Source organism: Gorilla gorilla, chromosome 6 (assembly GCF_029281585.2).
Source record: "Gorilla gorilla gorilla isolate KB3781 chromosome 6, NHGRI_mGorGor1-v2.1_pri, whole genome shotgun sequence".
In the NCBI taxonomy this organism is placed as follows: domain Eukaryota; kingdom Metazoa; phylum Chordata; class Mammalia; order Primates; family Hominidae; genus Gorilla; species Gorilla gorilla.
The window spans coordinates 149,830,494-149,846,949 of NC_073230.2; the positions used below are offsets into that span (position 1 = coordinate 149,830,494).

General features: G+C 37.4%; 1 protein-coding gene across 4 annotated transcripts in view; it reads right to left on the bottom strand.

Moving 5' to 3' along the window:
• Positions 1-551: 551 nt before the first annotated feature.
• Positions 552-16,456, bottom strand: part of BRAF (B-Raf proto-oncogene, serine/threonine kinase) — a 212,593-nt gene continuing 196,688 nt past the window's right edge. For 2 of the 4 annotated variants that reach the window (XM_055346426.2, XM_019031132.4), the window contains 2 exons: positions 15,547-15,700; positions 552-7,743 (listed from right to left, as the gene is read on the bottom strand). In XM_055346426.2, the coding sequence (XP_055202401.1) occupies positions 7,721-7,743; positions 15,547-15,700 (177 nt within the window). In that variant the 3' untranslated portion in view covers positions 552-7,720. The remainder of the gene's footprint in view (positions 7,744-15,546; positions 15,701-16,456) is intronic. The other 2 variants (XM_055346425.2, XM_055346424.2) reach the window with 2 other exon arrangements.

The window sequence follows — 16,456 nt, forward strand, 5'->3', positions numbered from 1 at the left end:
CGTGAATTTTATTTGGGGAAGGGTCATGAAATCAAATGCAGAAAATCAACTCACTGAGGTAACCAGCATAAAAAAAAAATGAAGTAGAAAACATGAGTGCATAGTTTCAAGTAAATGTTAGTGTGCATGTGCTGTGTTGCTACAGAAAATGTAAGCTGTCAAAAGTTTGAAAAAATACAATTCTAAGGTGAGTTTCTGCAGATAAACTTTAAACATGACTAAAGTAAAGTAGAGCACATACTCCAACTGAACCACATGGAGGAAAGCAGTGGTTTGAAACTAAAGATACATCAGGTCACAACATCTCAAATATTTAAGGGTCATCACCAACACCTGACAAACGACTGTTGCCACTACAAGTTGTATAGCACGTATAACCTACCATGCATGAATCTTGACAACTTACTTGAACTTCTACCCACTAAGCAGTAACCAACATTATGTATGAAACAAAATGTACATTTCTCAGTCTCTCCATTGTCTAGAAAAACTGTTAAAACTGCTGACTACTTTTGTTACTGAATGTAATCGTGTTAGAAAAATAGTCTTGATGAAGACTTCTCCATGCAGTCAATCTTTATTATAGCAGTATTCGCATATTCACATCAAGTACATAGAACTTTTTTTGCCTTTTATATAATACAGAGTTTTTAAATAACTTTACACAGAAATAAATTTCTTCAATCTGAATTTCAGCTATCTTTTTTTATTCTCCATGCTTTCTATCCAAACTGAACAATATTTTCTGTTATACAAATTTACATGAGAAAAACTCCAAAGTACAAATGAAGGGACCTGAGCAGGAAAGAGAACCAAAGTATCAGGAAGTGGGTATGGGGGAGAATTAAAAAAAAAAAAATAAAAGATTCAAGCAAACATTGAGAATAGGGGAAAAGAGGGAGACATCATCCATTTGACTGAAAATAAATGTCTTTTTTATGAATTGAAAAATAAGCTTTAAAAATAGTTACTCCATTGTAATTTTTGCAAAGCAGGTATAGAGAGGTCTGTGGACAATTAAAAAGTCCCCATCTTTTCACTGGGCACACCCCAGACTCCATGAGAACCTTTTCAATGCTTGAGTGGAACTGAAGTGTACTAAACCCGAACCTTTGGCAGTAACAGAAAAGAGGAATGTGTGTGTGAGTCGCCGTAAGGTTTGGAGTGGTGAAACAGGAACCATGAATTCACTGCAGTTCAAACAGGAAGCAGCTCCCTTTCCTCTCCCTTACAGGAGTCATGTCCTCAAACCAAGGAATACATGAAAAGGGGGGATTTCCTTTTTCTTGGTCTAAACCAAAGAGCAATGACAACTACTGAATAAAATTCAGAGAGACACATGTTGATGAATGATCAAATTCAATCCCCCGATCAGTTGTATGATCCTATCTTAGGAAAGGCAGCAATTGCCATGTTGAGGAAAGGATCAGATGTACAACCAACAAATGAGATTACCACAAATACATATCACTGTGATACAGTCCTCCAAAATCAGGCGATATCATGAAGGCCAAACTGAGTCTATATATGTGGCATGGCCAAAGGAAACACGGAGGACCCATGGATGCATTTTAAAATGAAGGCGGGAGAAGGGGACAGCACAGAGACATACACCCCTGTATGTAAACTAACATAACATGAAGATAAATAAGACATAAAGGCTAGCCACTTATGTTGGTCATTAACATGAATAAAAAGGCATTATATGTTGATATAGCTGGTTTTAATCAGCTATGGAACATACACAAATGTATTAGGAAGGAATGATTCTTAAAAAAACCGTTCACAGCTTAGAATAAAAAGCATACTTATTGCACTCTTACATTTGATTTCAGGTAATTACAGTTTATTTCCCACCCTCACATTAATTTTTCCCTATCCTAGATTTACTGCCACCTCACCCCATTTTGGTCTCTGTTCTCTACATCTGTGCCTACTCTGTGAGCTTTGTTGTTTATGCTAGTTTGCAGTGACTTCCAACTCATACTCCATCAAAACACACGTGGGTTCAAAAACTTAACACAAAAATGCAACACAGTAATTTTCAAAACAAAACCAGGACTAAGCAACTTCATCAAAACCCCCAATCCCACCCCTGTAAACAGACCCTTCCTTTGCGGCATCTCTTCACAAATTTTCTGCCAACTCTCCCGCATATGTGCTGTACATGAGAACCAGCGGTCACGGTGCTGGAGAATGAACTCGGCTCGCCGGGAGAAGCAGATGGTTTGTACAAAACATTTTTTGATACTACCATGAATAAACATATTTTAGTTGTTTTCAGAGCACTTCCATCTACAGAATTCTTTAAAAAAAAATGCACCTCTAAAAAATGGATACACTGGCTTTACATTGGCTGTGTCCTCATACACACTCGTCAAGTCACTATAATTATTCAAAACAGCTAAATAAATGTCAACATTTTAATAAAGCTGATTTAGTAATTAATAAAACTTAACAGTTGAAGTTGTGGATGTTAAATAAAAGTACTTCAGTCACTCATTGAGTTGCCGACTAATTGCCCCATGCATTTTTTTTTTTTTTAAAGCACTGTTACCTTAATTTAAGATTTTAGGAGTTGGGTTTCTGTCCTTTTCCACATTAAAAATACCTGATAGGAACTGTTAATTACCCTTTCCACAATTAACAAAAATTAGAATTGAATTTCAATTTAAATGTCTTTGCCCAAACAAAAGTGAAAATAGGTTATTTGAAAACAACAAAACAGAGCTTACTGTCTAGTGTACTAATAAAACAAACATCTTACCAGTATTTTTAATTTTACCAGAGCTAGCAACATGGACCACAGATATACTGGTGACTCCGCTCTCCTCTGGCCAAGCTACAAATCATCGCCTGAGGCAGAGATGCTACTACCCTCTTCTGGGGCTCAACTACCGATTGGCATCAGTAATCCATCCCAGTATAACATTTCAAGGATGCGCTGGAGACAATACATGGACTTTCTCTTTCAATGGTGAGGAATGAAACAAGATACAAGAACCACAGCATGGAATATGTTTTCTTTTACATCCAATGGCCAGGTCTTAAAGGATGCCTTGAGACCTCCACCCTGGCCCCCACAGCGCTTTGGGACAGGATGACTAACGCAGTCCAGCTTCATGTGCAATCAAGTCCCGGGAAGAAATTTACATTTCAAACTCTGAAAAATCAGTGTCTAGGTTGGCAGCAGTACTCTGGAAACTGATAAAACCAAATTTGGTCCTATATTTCAATTTCCCCTTCTAAGTTAATACATGATTGCTGCCCATCATACAGTACTTCAACCCTAAACTACAGCAATTTCTGTCAACATTTCTGTTGTATAAAAGTTCCATGCTTTGAAGAGCCTATGGGAGTAGAAAAAGTTTCTCTAGAAATGTCACTGAACTATATTTGCAACCTAGTTGCTCTATGTGATAAATATATCTGACTATACTAGGGATTATGTGCTTTAAAAAAATAATTTTGTTCACTGAAAATTTACCTGTGTGTTTTCTCATTGTTAAATGTGATTTTGGCTATAAACTCTTTAGTGCATTTACCTATGCAGTCTAAATTGCACTCTAAAAATTATTAACACAGCTGAGTTAAACCAGAGTGGCTGCTCTCTTCACAAATCACTGATTTCTGCTAAAATGTTAGCTTTTTTATTGCATCATGAAGGCACAGTAAGATCATTTGGCAAATTGTCAAGGTATTTTTCTAGAGCCTCACCTACACCATTTCAACACATGACCTGTAAGCTATTTGCTGTTCATACTCACAGTAAACCTTCCATCTCTGGCTATGGTGTTTATAGCCTAATGGTTGGAATCTGCTAGTCTCAAGGTGCTGGTATTCCTAGCACTAACAATGCCAACTTGGACAAAGAAGAGAATCTTGCAAAAAGAGTAATCATTCTACCCTCTTAGCTGGGCGGTCTTTCTATGAATGCCTGTGCATGTGACAAAGCTGCAGCAAACTCATTATGAGGATGTACTGTCATGCCAAGCCTACTGAAAATTAAAATTACATCACTGTTAGTGAAGTGATACCACAGCTATTTAATTTCATGCAATTGACTCAAGGTTAAGATTCTGAAACGTACCCCTAAACCGGTTCTGGCACCACTTTCAACAACATTCAGATATTCTGAGCAACACATTTTTTTACAGTATTACTGCTTAAATGTATAATGCCCTTTAGGACAAAATGAGAGTGCTCAAATACAAGTACACAAAAAAGTTAAAATCTTAAATCATCGTCATGTTCTAGAGCTCCTGACTTTTCATATTTTAAAATAAATAACTATTCATTACCTCATTCTGAAGAGGTAGTTTTTTGAAGAGGTCACCTGAACCCTGCAATGTGGTTTCAAACTAAAGCTAGAGATGAGGTTTGCAAGCAGCTGGCGGGTGGATGTACAGTGGGGACAGGTGAGATCTGAGGAGGGTGTACAGCAGCTCGCACTCTGCCTGGTGAATACAAGGTAACATCCTGTGATGAAAGTGCTGTCACCGCACCAAACCAGAAGCTAGGAAATATTTACAAAGTTTCAGGTTGACAGTGCTGCAGTCTTGAATTATTTCTTTATATACTGCTCTTTCTTCTCCAACGCCCACATAAATATAGCATATATCATTTGTATGGGATTTTATCTTCTAAAATGCCCCAGTATGCCCTACTAGATCTCAAATACAATCAGGGGTGAGATATTCGGGAACCAGAATTTGACAGCTAGACAGAATCTTCTTTTAAGGTGCACATTAACAACAAATGATCACACTGAATTTTCTATTCACAAATCCCTTTTATAAACTATTTTTTTGGTCAATATTATTTCAGTGGCAAAAGTCTAGGTCCTTGACTCTAATGATGAAAAAAGTCCATCAGGAATACTACACAGTTACAAACAATCCTCTATGGTTGCTCTCAAATTTTTCAGAAGGCTTCACCTCTCCCTACCAAAAATAAAACACACTACAGAAGGCACTGCAGCCACTTTACAGACAAGACTGTTACACCCTTACAAGATGATCAGTGACGCAGCCACATACTGTCTACACAATTACTCATAAAGTGCTTTTCACAAATAAGGACTTCCTCGTTTTTTTAGGAGCTCAGTAAGTCTAACTGTTGTCTAAGCATCAAAAAATAAAGCAGATAAAACACAAATAAAACCTATCTTCATGTCATCTGTAAACTAGAGAAAAAACCTATTTCATAGAAAAAGGAACAAAAGAGAGGTTTAAATATTTTATTTTTTAAGGTCTCTATAAAAATCTCAATATGCTAAGCCTGGCTCCTGGGCACAGCTTCATTTGAGATCAAGTCTGCTCCCCCATTCAAATGAGATACCAGCCTATTCTAAAATGCAAGGGAAGAAAAAGTGTATCACCTGAATATTGTTTAAGAAACTGAAATGCTAAGCTTCCTCCCTAATGGTACCGCCCCTGCCCCTGCCCCACGGAGGCAGTCCCGGACCCAGGCTGCACATGTTCTACCTCCTCAGCAGGACATGAAACACATCCTCTTGTTCAAGCCCAGGTCTCTCTACCTGCGGAAACTTGAAGCCAATCTTGGTAAAGGGAACACAGCCACATTTAAAAGCATCTAGAGATATATTTAAAAAGAAAAAACAGCCAATGCTTTTCAAGAAAGGCAGTATTATTGCACAGATGTTCTTCAAATCAGCGTGAATTATTTCCACCTTTGCAATTTCTGAATTTTGTAAGACACTGCCCTGCTGATGTAAAACTTAAAAACAAATTTGCTTTTCAAACTGATTAATAACTTAAGGATCTTTTCCATTTTACTAGGACAACCTTTTACAAGACAATGAAAATTTCAATAGGCTTTCTTCTGAATACATGTATGTTAGCAAAAATCTAACGGTAGTGAGCTTTTAGTGGCTGCAATATAGATAGCAGGGCCTGGAGTTACAATCTGAAATTTTTAAATAACAATTTCTAATTCCTTGATTTATTCTGGGTCTTGTTTAATTTCTTTCAAGTTCTTGGCTATAGCTTGGTTGGTCTGATTTGTGTTCCTAAATTCTGAGTCTAGATTCCTGATAAGGGAGGTTTTCCATTAATTTGCCATTAATACATCCACTTTCTTTGCTATGACTGTGATTGATATTACCCTTTAATAAAGGCCAAAGGAAGCTATAACTAGGTTATATTTTCCATTTGTGCAAAGATAAGATTTAGGTTCTTAATGAATGCCAGTTCTTTCTATAAAAACAACTGATGACAGGTTTCCCACACCCTCCCTCAGTCCTAATATCCCTAAAATTGCTCTATTCTCTGTCTGGGAATTCAGCTGCCAAACTGCCCAACCTTTTGAAGACCAGGCTTGGGAAAAAAGGAAGAAGGAGAATGAATGGAGACGCCACCATTTTTATTTTAGGTTGCATATTCTAGATAAAAGACTAGAAAGAAGATGTGGGATATAGTGTTAGGAATCAGTTAGAAGAAACAATGAGATTATAAGCAAAGATGTTAGTGTGGATCCAGCAAGTACCATTAATTGAAAAATTATAAATATTTGTCATTATGCTAAGACTCCTCATATTTAGGTAGAGAAAAGGATAATGATCTTTCTTAAAAGTTGTTTATATAACAAAAATACAATTTTCAGGATATATAATTCTGGTGGGAAGTATTGTTTTTTTCCAATTCCATTAAATCTGAAAATTATTTTCTTTTTAATAAAAATATAAAAGAAGAAACTCAGAAATTAAAACCTGTACCTTATATTTAAATTATCTAAATTTCTCACATTCAAAACTGTTATCAAGCAGTTTTGTGGGGGTTTAGTTAGATACTGCCACGGCATTTTGTGCCCTGGACAAAGTAGCCGCATAAGTAGTTGGTGACTGGAAGAGCATAGGAGGAAGATATAAACTGTATTTCCTGAGAATTTGCTACATTGTGGAGGAAAAAAAAAAACCCAAACACTTATCTTCATTGCTGGACCCAATGAGAAAGAAGGCAATGTGTGCCAGCACTATCTAGCCTGCTTGGTTAGACAGACCCCTCAGTGAGCAAGGAAACAAAAGGCCAGAGACCCCGGAGGTCAGGAAGAAGATGCAGCATGCCCTTTTCCTCCATACCAAGACACATCTACTCCTCACCACTCAGCCTCCATTTAAATAAAATAGTTTCCTTTTGATAAAATCTGTCAAGGCCTGAACATGCACCACATAGAAAGGGCAAGCTGCATTTTTGTTCCATCCCTCAGAAACTAACTGGTGGTCACTAGGGGAAAGAGCTCCAAAACAAAATTCCAGAACAGGAAAGAGAACGATGCTTGGTGATTGAAACTGCCCCATCAGATGATCAGCCACAAATTGATCTGGTGGTTAGAAGGGCAAAGTTGACTGGCAGACTTTCCATAGCAAATCTCCCAAGCTGTAGCAGCAGTTTCTTTCCATCATGCCTGACCATCAAAAGGTCAGAATTCAGGGTCTCTCCTCTTTCTTCCTGGGACTGGGCAGACTTGTATGCTCGTGGTATTTTTGTTGAAGAAACACTGGCAGCAGAGAATTCTGGTTCCTAAAACATTCTTTCCTCTTTTGTTGGATGGGAAATTCCATTCTGTTCCACATCAGCTTATGCATTGGAAATTTTGTATCTTTAAAAAAAGATTTGAGGAACAGAACTGTGTTTTGATGTTAACAAATTGTACGAACACAAGACTTAAGAAATAAGAGCAGATGCTGCCATGATGGTGGCTACTTGAAGGCTGCAAATTCTCCTGTAGAGGGAGGACAAGAGCTAATTTTAAAAAAGTCATCTCAAATAACCTAGAGACACAGAAAAGCCTCATTTGAGCTTCACTGAAAAGTAACTAGTTATATATTTCAAGTCTAGCAACAGCATTGCTAATTTAAAAGCAAAAACGGCTGAAACCCATGGAAGAACACAACATATATAGTATGCAGATATGGTTCAGCTCTATCAATTAAATAGCAAGTCTGCAGAATTTCCCAGTTGGGTTTTATGTATCATGGTTCTGATCAAGCTGAAAATAGTTCCAATGAACAAAATTTCTCAGAAACTGAATGTAAAGTAGTAATGTCAATTTGTAAAATACTTCCACCTCTGAATTATCAACTCATTTTCACCTATCATATTATTATAATGCCACTATTAGGAAGAGAGAGGCAGTAGTTATCCTCATTTTGCTAAAGATACAATTCAGAGGTCAACTGATTTGTTCACACCACACGTTTGACAGAGAAAGAAAATCCAGACCGCCTATTTTCTAGTTAATTTCACCTTCAAACTAACAAAAAATTAAATATAGGCACGTCACTGAACATAATTATCAGCATAAAGAATTCTTTATACCACAAAGTACCTTTGTGATATCATGCTCCTTTAGCTTAATGAATTTGGGGGCTTCATGCCATTATTTTTCTTTTTTTTTTTTTTTGAGATGGAGTTTTGCTTTTGTTGCCCAGGCTGGAGTGCAATGGTGCAATCTCGGCTCACTGCAACCTCTACCTCCTGGGTTCAAGTGATTCTCCTGCCTCAGCCTCCCAAGTAGCTGGGATTACAGGCACCCGCCACCAGGCCTGGCTAATTTTTGTATTTTTAGTAGAGATGGGTTTCACCATGTTGGCCAGGCTGGTCTCAAACTCCTGACCTCAGGTAATCTGCTTGCCTCGGCCTCCCAAAGTGCTGGGATTACAGGTGTGAGCCACTGCACCCGGCCGCCATTATTTTTCATCTACCATTTTGTCCATAGTTTCTACTTGTAACTAAAGGCCAGTTCCTGTTATACACACCATAGTTAATTTCTGGGGATTAGTTAATAACTGACAATTAACAAAATTTAGTCAGCCATACCACTATTTTTCTTTTTTCTTTTTTTTTTTTTTGAGACGGAGTCTTGCTCTGTTACCCAGGCTGGAGTGCAGTGGTGCGATCTTGGCTCACTGCAAGCCCTGCCTCCTGGGCTCACGCCATTCTCCTGCCTCAGCCTCCCCAGCAGCTGGGACTACAAGCACACGAAGCCACGCCCGGCTAATTTTTTTGTATTTTTAGTAGAGACACGGTTTCACTGTGTTAGTTAGGATGGTCTCTATCTCCTGACCTCATGATCCGCCCGCCTTGGCCTCCCAAAGTGCTGGGATTACACGCATGAGCCACCATGCCCGGCCAGCCATATCACTATTTTTCAATAGCAGCTTCTGATGAGGATCCAAGCAATCACTTATATGAATATACTGTTTAATCCAGGAATAACCTATCTAATTTCTGATTGCTATCAGATTCCAACTGGTTGCTGGATAACACTGGCACATCCCAACAACAGATTGCTAATGACTGGATGATTGAATCCTCAGCTTTGTAAGCTGATAGTATTAGTGACTGACTGAGTGCCTGATGCCTCACGGAACAGTCTGTACACATCTGCATCCAATTCTCATGATAACCCTATGAGGCAGATGCTATCATCTATATTATATAGATGAGGAAGCCAGGGTTTAGAGTGGTCAAGCAACTTGCCTGAGATCATATACAGAAAATTGCAGAGAAGGAATGCAAACCCAGGTGCTGACTCCAAGACCCAGCAGTCCCTAAACAACTTTCAACAATTAACACTTTGTTTTCCCAATCTGAATACAACTACTAATGAACTGCAGATAGTCGTATTATCTCTTTCTATGCATGAATTCCTTTTAACAAGCAATTAACTAAGGTATTGTGAGTCCAAAGATCAAGAAAGGGTAAAAGAATTATTGCCTCATATTTAAAGTTAAGAGGATTGGGGAATCTAGCACTGATTTTTTTAAAAAAAAGGCTAAATTAAATTACTAAGACCTTAGAGTAAAACATTTGGAGTATAATCATAGGAGGCTATTATGGTAACACACTCCAGAAATATACAAACATTCTTACTATTGTTGCTTACAGTTTGAGTACTTATAATTTTAAGGTTGCTATTTTTAGTGTTTTAATGTTTCTTTAAAGTGACTTGCAACATTCTTATGAGTAATCATGTATCTAGCCAAATCCAAATCTCATTAAAGGAAGTCAATGTAAAAATAAGATTTACAGAAAAGAAATCTTTATGAAAATGCCTAGAATTAATCTATTAAATAAAAAAATCAGAAAATGCTAATATCTAAGCCAAATGTTAATATACTACATTAAAAAATACTTAAAAAAATCTTCAGCTAAGGTTGGGCACAGTGGTTCATGCCTATAATCCCAGCACTTCAGGAGGCCAAGGCAGGAGGACTGCTTGAGCCCAGGAGTTTGAGACCAGGTAGGGCAACATAGTGAGACGCTGTCTCTCCAAAAAAAAAAAAAAAAAAAAAAAAAAAAAAAAAAATCAGTTGGATGTGGTGGCACATGCATGTAGTCCTAGCTACCTAGAGGAGGCTGAAGTGGGAGGATCACTTGAGACCAGCAGGTTGAGGCTGCAGTGAGCCAGGATTGTACCACTGCACTCCAGCCTGAGTAACGAAACCCTGTCTCGAAAACAAAACAAAATACACACACACACACACACACACGCGCGCACACAACTTCAGATGTTTCCTGTTCATTATAATGATTAGAAATTTCATTTTGTTGAAGTGTCGTACTCCACAAACTTAAATATTAGTCTTAAAAATAAAAACCAGGCCGGCGAGGTGGCTCATGCCTGTAATCCCAGCACTTTGGGAGGTGGAGGAGGGTGGATCATTTGAGGCCAGGAGTTCAAGACCAGCCTGGCCAACATGGCGAAACTCTCTCTCTACTAAAAATACAAAAATTAGGGCCAGGCGCAGTGGCTCAAGCCTGTAATCCCAGCACTTTGGGAGGCTGAGGTGAGCAGATCACCTGAGCTCAGGAGTTCGAGACCAGCCTGGCCAACATGGTGAAACTGTTTCTACTGGGGAAAAAAAAAAAAAAATTACGTGTGGTGCCACATACCTGTAATTCCAGCTACTCAGGAGGCTGAGGCAGGAGAATCACTTGAACCCGGGAGGCAGAGGCTGCAGTTAGCTGAGCTCACACCACTGCACTCCAGCCTGGGCAATAGAATGAGACTCTGTCTCAAAAACAAAAATATTACCAGGGTGTGGTGGTACTGCACCACTGCATTCCAGACTGAATGACAGAGCAAGACTCTGTCTCCAAAAAAATTTAAAACCAAACAACCGCACAAAGAACAAATTTTTACCAACAAACTCCAAATCAAATACAAAGCAAACACTATCACTCTATCAAAAGTCTAATGCTTCTAACAGAATGCAGTCCTTTTTATAGTCACACTTGGTGTTGAGGGGAAAAAAAGAAAAGAATCCATAGTTCAGGAATCAATAAAATAAGACTCTTAAAATGTCCCTAAAACATGGAGAATTTAAGGAAAACATGGGAGTAACAGGTGATGAATCTGCTTTCAGAAAAAGTATCTTTTCTTAATGATTCCTTCTTGCCTATCTGGAAATCTCTACTATTCTACTTCCTACCCGTCTTTTATTTGAAGAGCCAACTCTGCTTGTGTGAAGTTACTTGAAGTGAAATACCTAGATACTCTATGTCTTAAAAAAAATCTTGGTATATTAATTAATAAAAAAAAATCAACTTGAGGCCAAACTGAAATATTTTCTTTCCCCTTCTTTCAGGATGAGGATAATTTAAGCTGCATCTTCTGTTTCTTTTTTTGAAAGAGTCTTGCTCTACTACCCAGGCTGGAGTGCAGTGGTGCAGTCTTGGCTCACTGCAACCTCCGCCTCCTGGGTTCAAGCAATTCTTGTGCCTCAGCCTCCCACGTAGCTGGACTACAGGTGCACACCACCACGCCCAGCTAATTTTTGTATTTTTAGTAGAGACAGGGTTTTGCCATGTTGGCCAGGCTGGTCTCGAACTGGCCTCAAGTAATCCACCCGCCTCAGCCTCCCAAAGTGCTGGGATTACAGGTGTGAGCCACCACAACTGGCCATGTATTTTCAAGTTAACTTTATTTAGGAATAGAGCAGAGAACAACTGGGAAGACTGAAAAAAAAAAAAAGACCCTGTGATTTTAGACACCTCAAATATCATGGTTTATGTGAAAGCTAAGGACTTTATTAACTAGTTTAAAAATATTACTCTTACCCTTTATTCCAGAATGGAGTATATTTTAATGGGCATTATATATAGAATTTGATAAATTCCTTAAAGTATGTTATGAAAAATAACAGGTTACTTCTTATCCAAATCAATCACTACTTGACATTTGAGGAGAAAGTCAACTGCAGCCAGAATAAGTCCCCTCCTGACATTCTTTGTCATGACTTTCAAGCAGTTTCTTTTTTTCTTTTCTTTTTTTGAGACAGGGTTTTGCTTTGTTGCCCAGGCTGGAGTGCAGCGGCATGATGAAGGCTCACAGCAGCCTCTGCCCCCCAGGTTCAAGGGATCCTCCCACGTCAGCCTCCCGACTGGCTGGGGCTACAGTTGTGCACCACTATGCTTGGCTAATTTTTAAATTTTTCTGTAGAGACACCATTTCGCCATGTTGTCCAGGCTGGTCTCAAACTCCTGGGCTCACGCGATCTGCCCACCTTGGCCTCCAAAAGTGCTGGGATTACAGCGTGAGCCACTACGCCTGGCCCAGGCAGTTTCAAAAGGATGAGAAACATTATGGCATAGACACATCGAGTCTTTTAAATTCTTTGAGAAAACAGTCACAGGAGAGATGAAATATTTAGTAAAGTAAAAAGTTCTACAGAAATGCTCAACAATTTTCAGTCAAATAAGACTATAACTGATAAAATGTTTCTGTCATGAAGTACCATTTCATAATATTTTTTAAAAAGGCACATAATTTTCTTAAACTAAGAGTGACTCACTTGAGAGAAAGGCCATTTAAGCTGGTATATTAAATAGCCAATGTTTTAGAGATGACAATTTTAACTATTGGTTTAACTATTAGAGTTTAGTATCTAAATGGCTAGTATATGCCATCCAAGGGGCAGGAAGGAAATAAATAAATAAAAAAGATTAAATGGCTAGTGTAATACCTGAAAATAAATAAATCGGAAGCATCTGATTACATCCTGTGATCCTGAAACTATTTAAAATCAAGAAGACAAATCTTTTTCCTCATCATTGATTAGTAAAACTTTTAAAATGCAAAACAAATTTATAAAAAGGTTTCCTTACTGAAGAAGGAAATCAACTTTAATTTCAAAAAAAAAAGAGGGCTCAGGTTTTAGGAAAAAAGCAGTCACAAAAGAACAAATGTTCTTTCGTTTCAATTACTTAGTCAAAGAGATTAACTCTACATATGGTTAGAAAAAATAATGTTTTTATTTGGAGAATATATTTAAAACTCAGTATAAAACAAAACCCAAGAACAAATACAATTAAACCTGAAAGGGAAACATTTAATTCTACTGCTTCCTATTTCTCCAGATCCATGTTAGCTAAACATGTCACCTGTCACATTTTTAATGTCCTTTCACTAACATTTCCGGTGGACCTAATTTAAAAGAGAGAGTAGAATTACTCTGTGATACTTTGGAGGCATGTTTTACTGGCTACAGAATGGAACAATGAGTTTCTGAGTGGCTCTACAGAGCTTAGCCACACCCATCGCAAAGGAGACTAGTAAAGAAAGAAAGGAAAGGCGTCAGATGCAGATGATGGGAGCCTAGGCAGGATGGCATTGAGAAGAAAAAGAGAGTGAACAATGAAAGGAAGATAACCGTGAGGCAGGTATGCTGGGAAATTATAGAAGGAGCTCTATCAATAAAGAGACCCCTGACCTTGTGCCTCAAAATGGCCAAACATTTGGAGCATTCCACAAAGTCAATTTTGTAAAAACTTTGTTAGTTACATGCTTGCTAGTCTTCTATTTGTGAATGAATAAAACCCTATCTAACAATCACTAATAATCATATATTTAATGCCACTGGAGGATTTAAAAATCATATACTTAGATATTTTCCAATAGTTGTACTTCTTTATTCCTTAGTATCATTTTTTAAAATACGTGAAACGTTCCTTTTCATTTTCTTAACTAAAGTCATGAATCAATTCTGAAATCATAATGGCATTACTCATCTTAAGCTACCCAAATGAGGGGCTAAAGATTTGCCGTAATTATTATTGAGTGATTTTCCTGGATGACATCTAACTATTCAAATAAAGAAAATGTTTCAAAAATTTATTTGTGGGTACTTAAAAACTAAATTATCATTAATTTAAAGTCTTCTCAATTTCCTTCTTTATTGACTTCAAGGAGGCATTTATGCAGATATGTGTTTACTGGAAGAACCTTGAACTACTGGCTACATTTAAAAATCATGACAAAACCAAATTGAGTAAGTGAAGATATAGTTAAGAGGCTGACAGTGAAGCAGAGATGGCCGAATCTTTGATAGGACCACGTGCTGTTGCTTTCTACTTTTGATTCCCTCTGAATCACAGTAAGAATACACTGACCACCACATTACAGTCATTTTCTACACAACAAAGTGTAAGTATTAAAGAACCCTAACAAATACTTCATACCATTGAATGAAAAAAGGAGAAGAGCATTCATTCATCATAAGTAGAATCTTGCTGCGCAAAGAATATAAGGAGGACAGAATATGAGACACAATGATAAGGTGATTGCTAAAATATGCATCATGAGAGGTAAGAATAATCTAATAACAACTTTAAAAAATGTATTACCTGGTGTTTGGCAACCAGAGGTATCTCAAAGAAAAACACACCTAAAAGTTCTCACAGAATTCTGTGAAGATTTTTTGCAGGGGAGAGATTGGGTGTGAAAGGAGCAATGCGTTTGCAACAAAATTTGACTTCTACATGAGCGAGACATCCTTAATGTATTTTTAAAAAAAGCTATTTAAAAGAAACTCCAATTTATAACATTTTCCCGCTAAAAATCCAAAGACAAGACATTTTACTCATGTCAAACGTGCCACTCCTCAGCAATATTTTTGGTCACCTGCACTCAAAATTTATAAAAAGAAACTTAGTTTATTGCTTCAAGGAAATAAAAGACATCCACATTTTCCAAATTGTTATAAAAAGAAATAGTTATAGAAAAATTATTAAGAATAATAATAGAATTATTAAATTCTACTGACTTCCTAAATTAGATCTGTTCAGTTTGCCTTATCTAACCCAGGCTAACCGACTGCCAACTTCTCACCTGCAAACACAGGCATAGGTAGGGTCTTCTTCTGGAGTCCCTAGTGGACATGTGATAGCTGGTAACAAAAGTTGCATGAGAAACTGAAGTTTACTACTTAAAATAACCAAGTGAATGATACAAACCCGGAACAGAAAGTAAAGCCTCTAGAAGAGGCTCTGCCAATTTTTAGCAATGTCTATGTATTTTAACCCTTGGACGTTAAAAATCCAATGTTAAGTATAAATTTTAGTTTGGGGAAAAATTATATCTAGTCTTTAACCACACAAGTGTTCTTTGGTTCACCTTAAAAAAAAAAGAGAGTATTTTATTCAATTTAACATATAAGCAAACATATGTTCATTTATTTTCCTTTTGTTGCTACTCTCCTGAACTCTCTCACTCATTTGTTTCAGTGGACAGGAAACGCACCATATCCCCCTGCCTGGATGGGTGTTTTTGGAGAAGCACAAGCATATAGACTAAAATCCTCTGTTTGGAAACCAGCCCGATTCAAGGAGGGTTCTGATGCACTGCGGTGAATTTTTGGCAATGAGCGGGCCAGCAGCTCAATAGAGGCGAGAATCTACAAAAAAAAAAAAGAAAAAAAAAAAAAGAAGAAAAAAAAAGAAAGAAAGAAAGAAAAAGAAAAAACAGAAAGAAGAATGAAAATCTGGGTGGTATAAATCTTTAAGAGTCCCATCACACTTTACAAGAAAGCACCTGAAATCTTACATTGTTTTCAGTATTGTCATAAATGCTTGGGAAAATATTTGTAAAGAATTGGTATTTTTTCTTAAGAAGAAACTATCTCTGTAAATTAAATGGGGAGAGTAATTCTTAGTCAGCTTTTATTTATATTTTAGATCATTTGTTAGTCTTGAAACAGTAAATAATAGAAATTTAAAACCAATTTTATACCTTTTTGTTATAGACCACAAGTCTCTTTTGGGAAGAAGATGGAGTATAAATAAGTAGAGCACTTTATGACTATCTCTAAACAGAACTATCACAGCTACTTGCCCTTTAAAGAAACCTAGCCATGGGAAATGTTTTACAAACACCTAATTGAAAGCAGAACCTCACGGACCCAGAGTGCTAGTAGCACATGAGAAGTGACAGGGGACAACCCAAGAGCAAAGATAGGAGAACTCGACAAATGGACCCCAATATATAAAATGCAGAAATTCACAATTTTAAGGCACAAAGAAACAGGTTATAATCCTTGAAGGCATACAGCATGATAATGCATGTTCATAATCATGAAACATGTTTAAAGGGCTTGGCATAATGCCTGGCCTATAATAAGCACTCAATAAAACCTTAGCAGCTATTATTATTA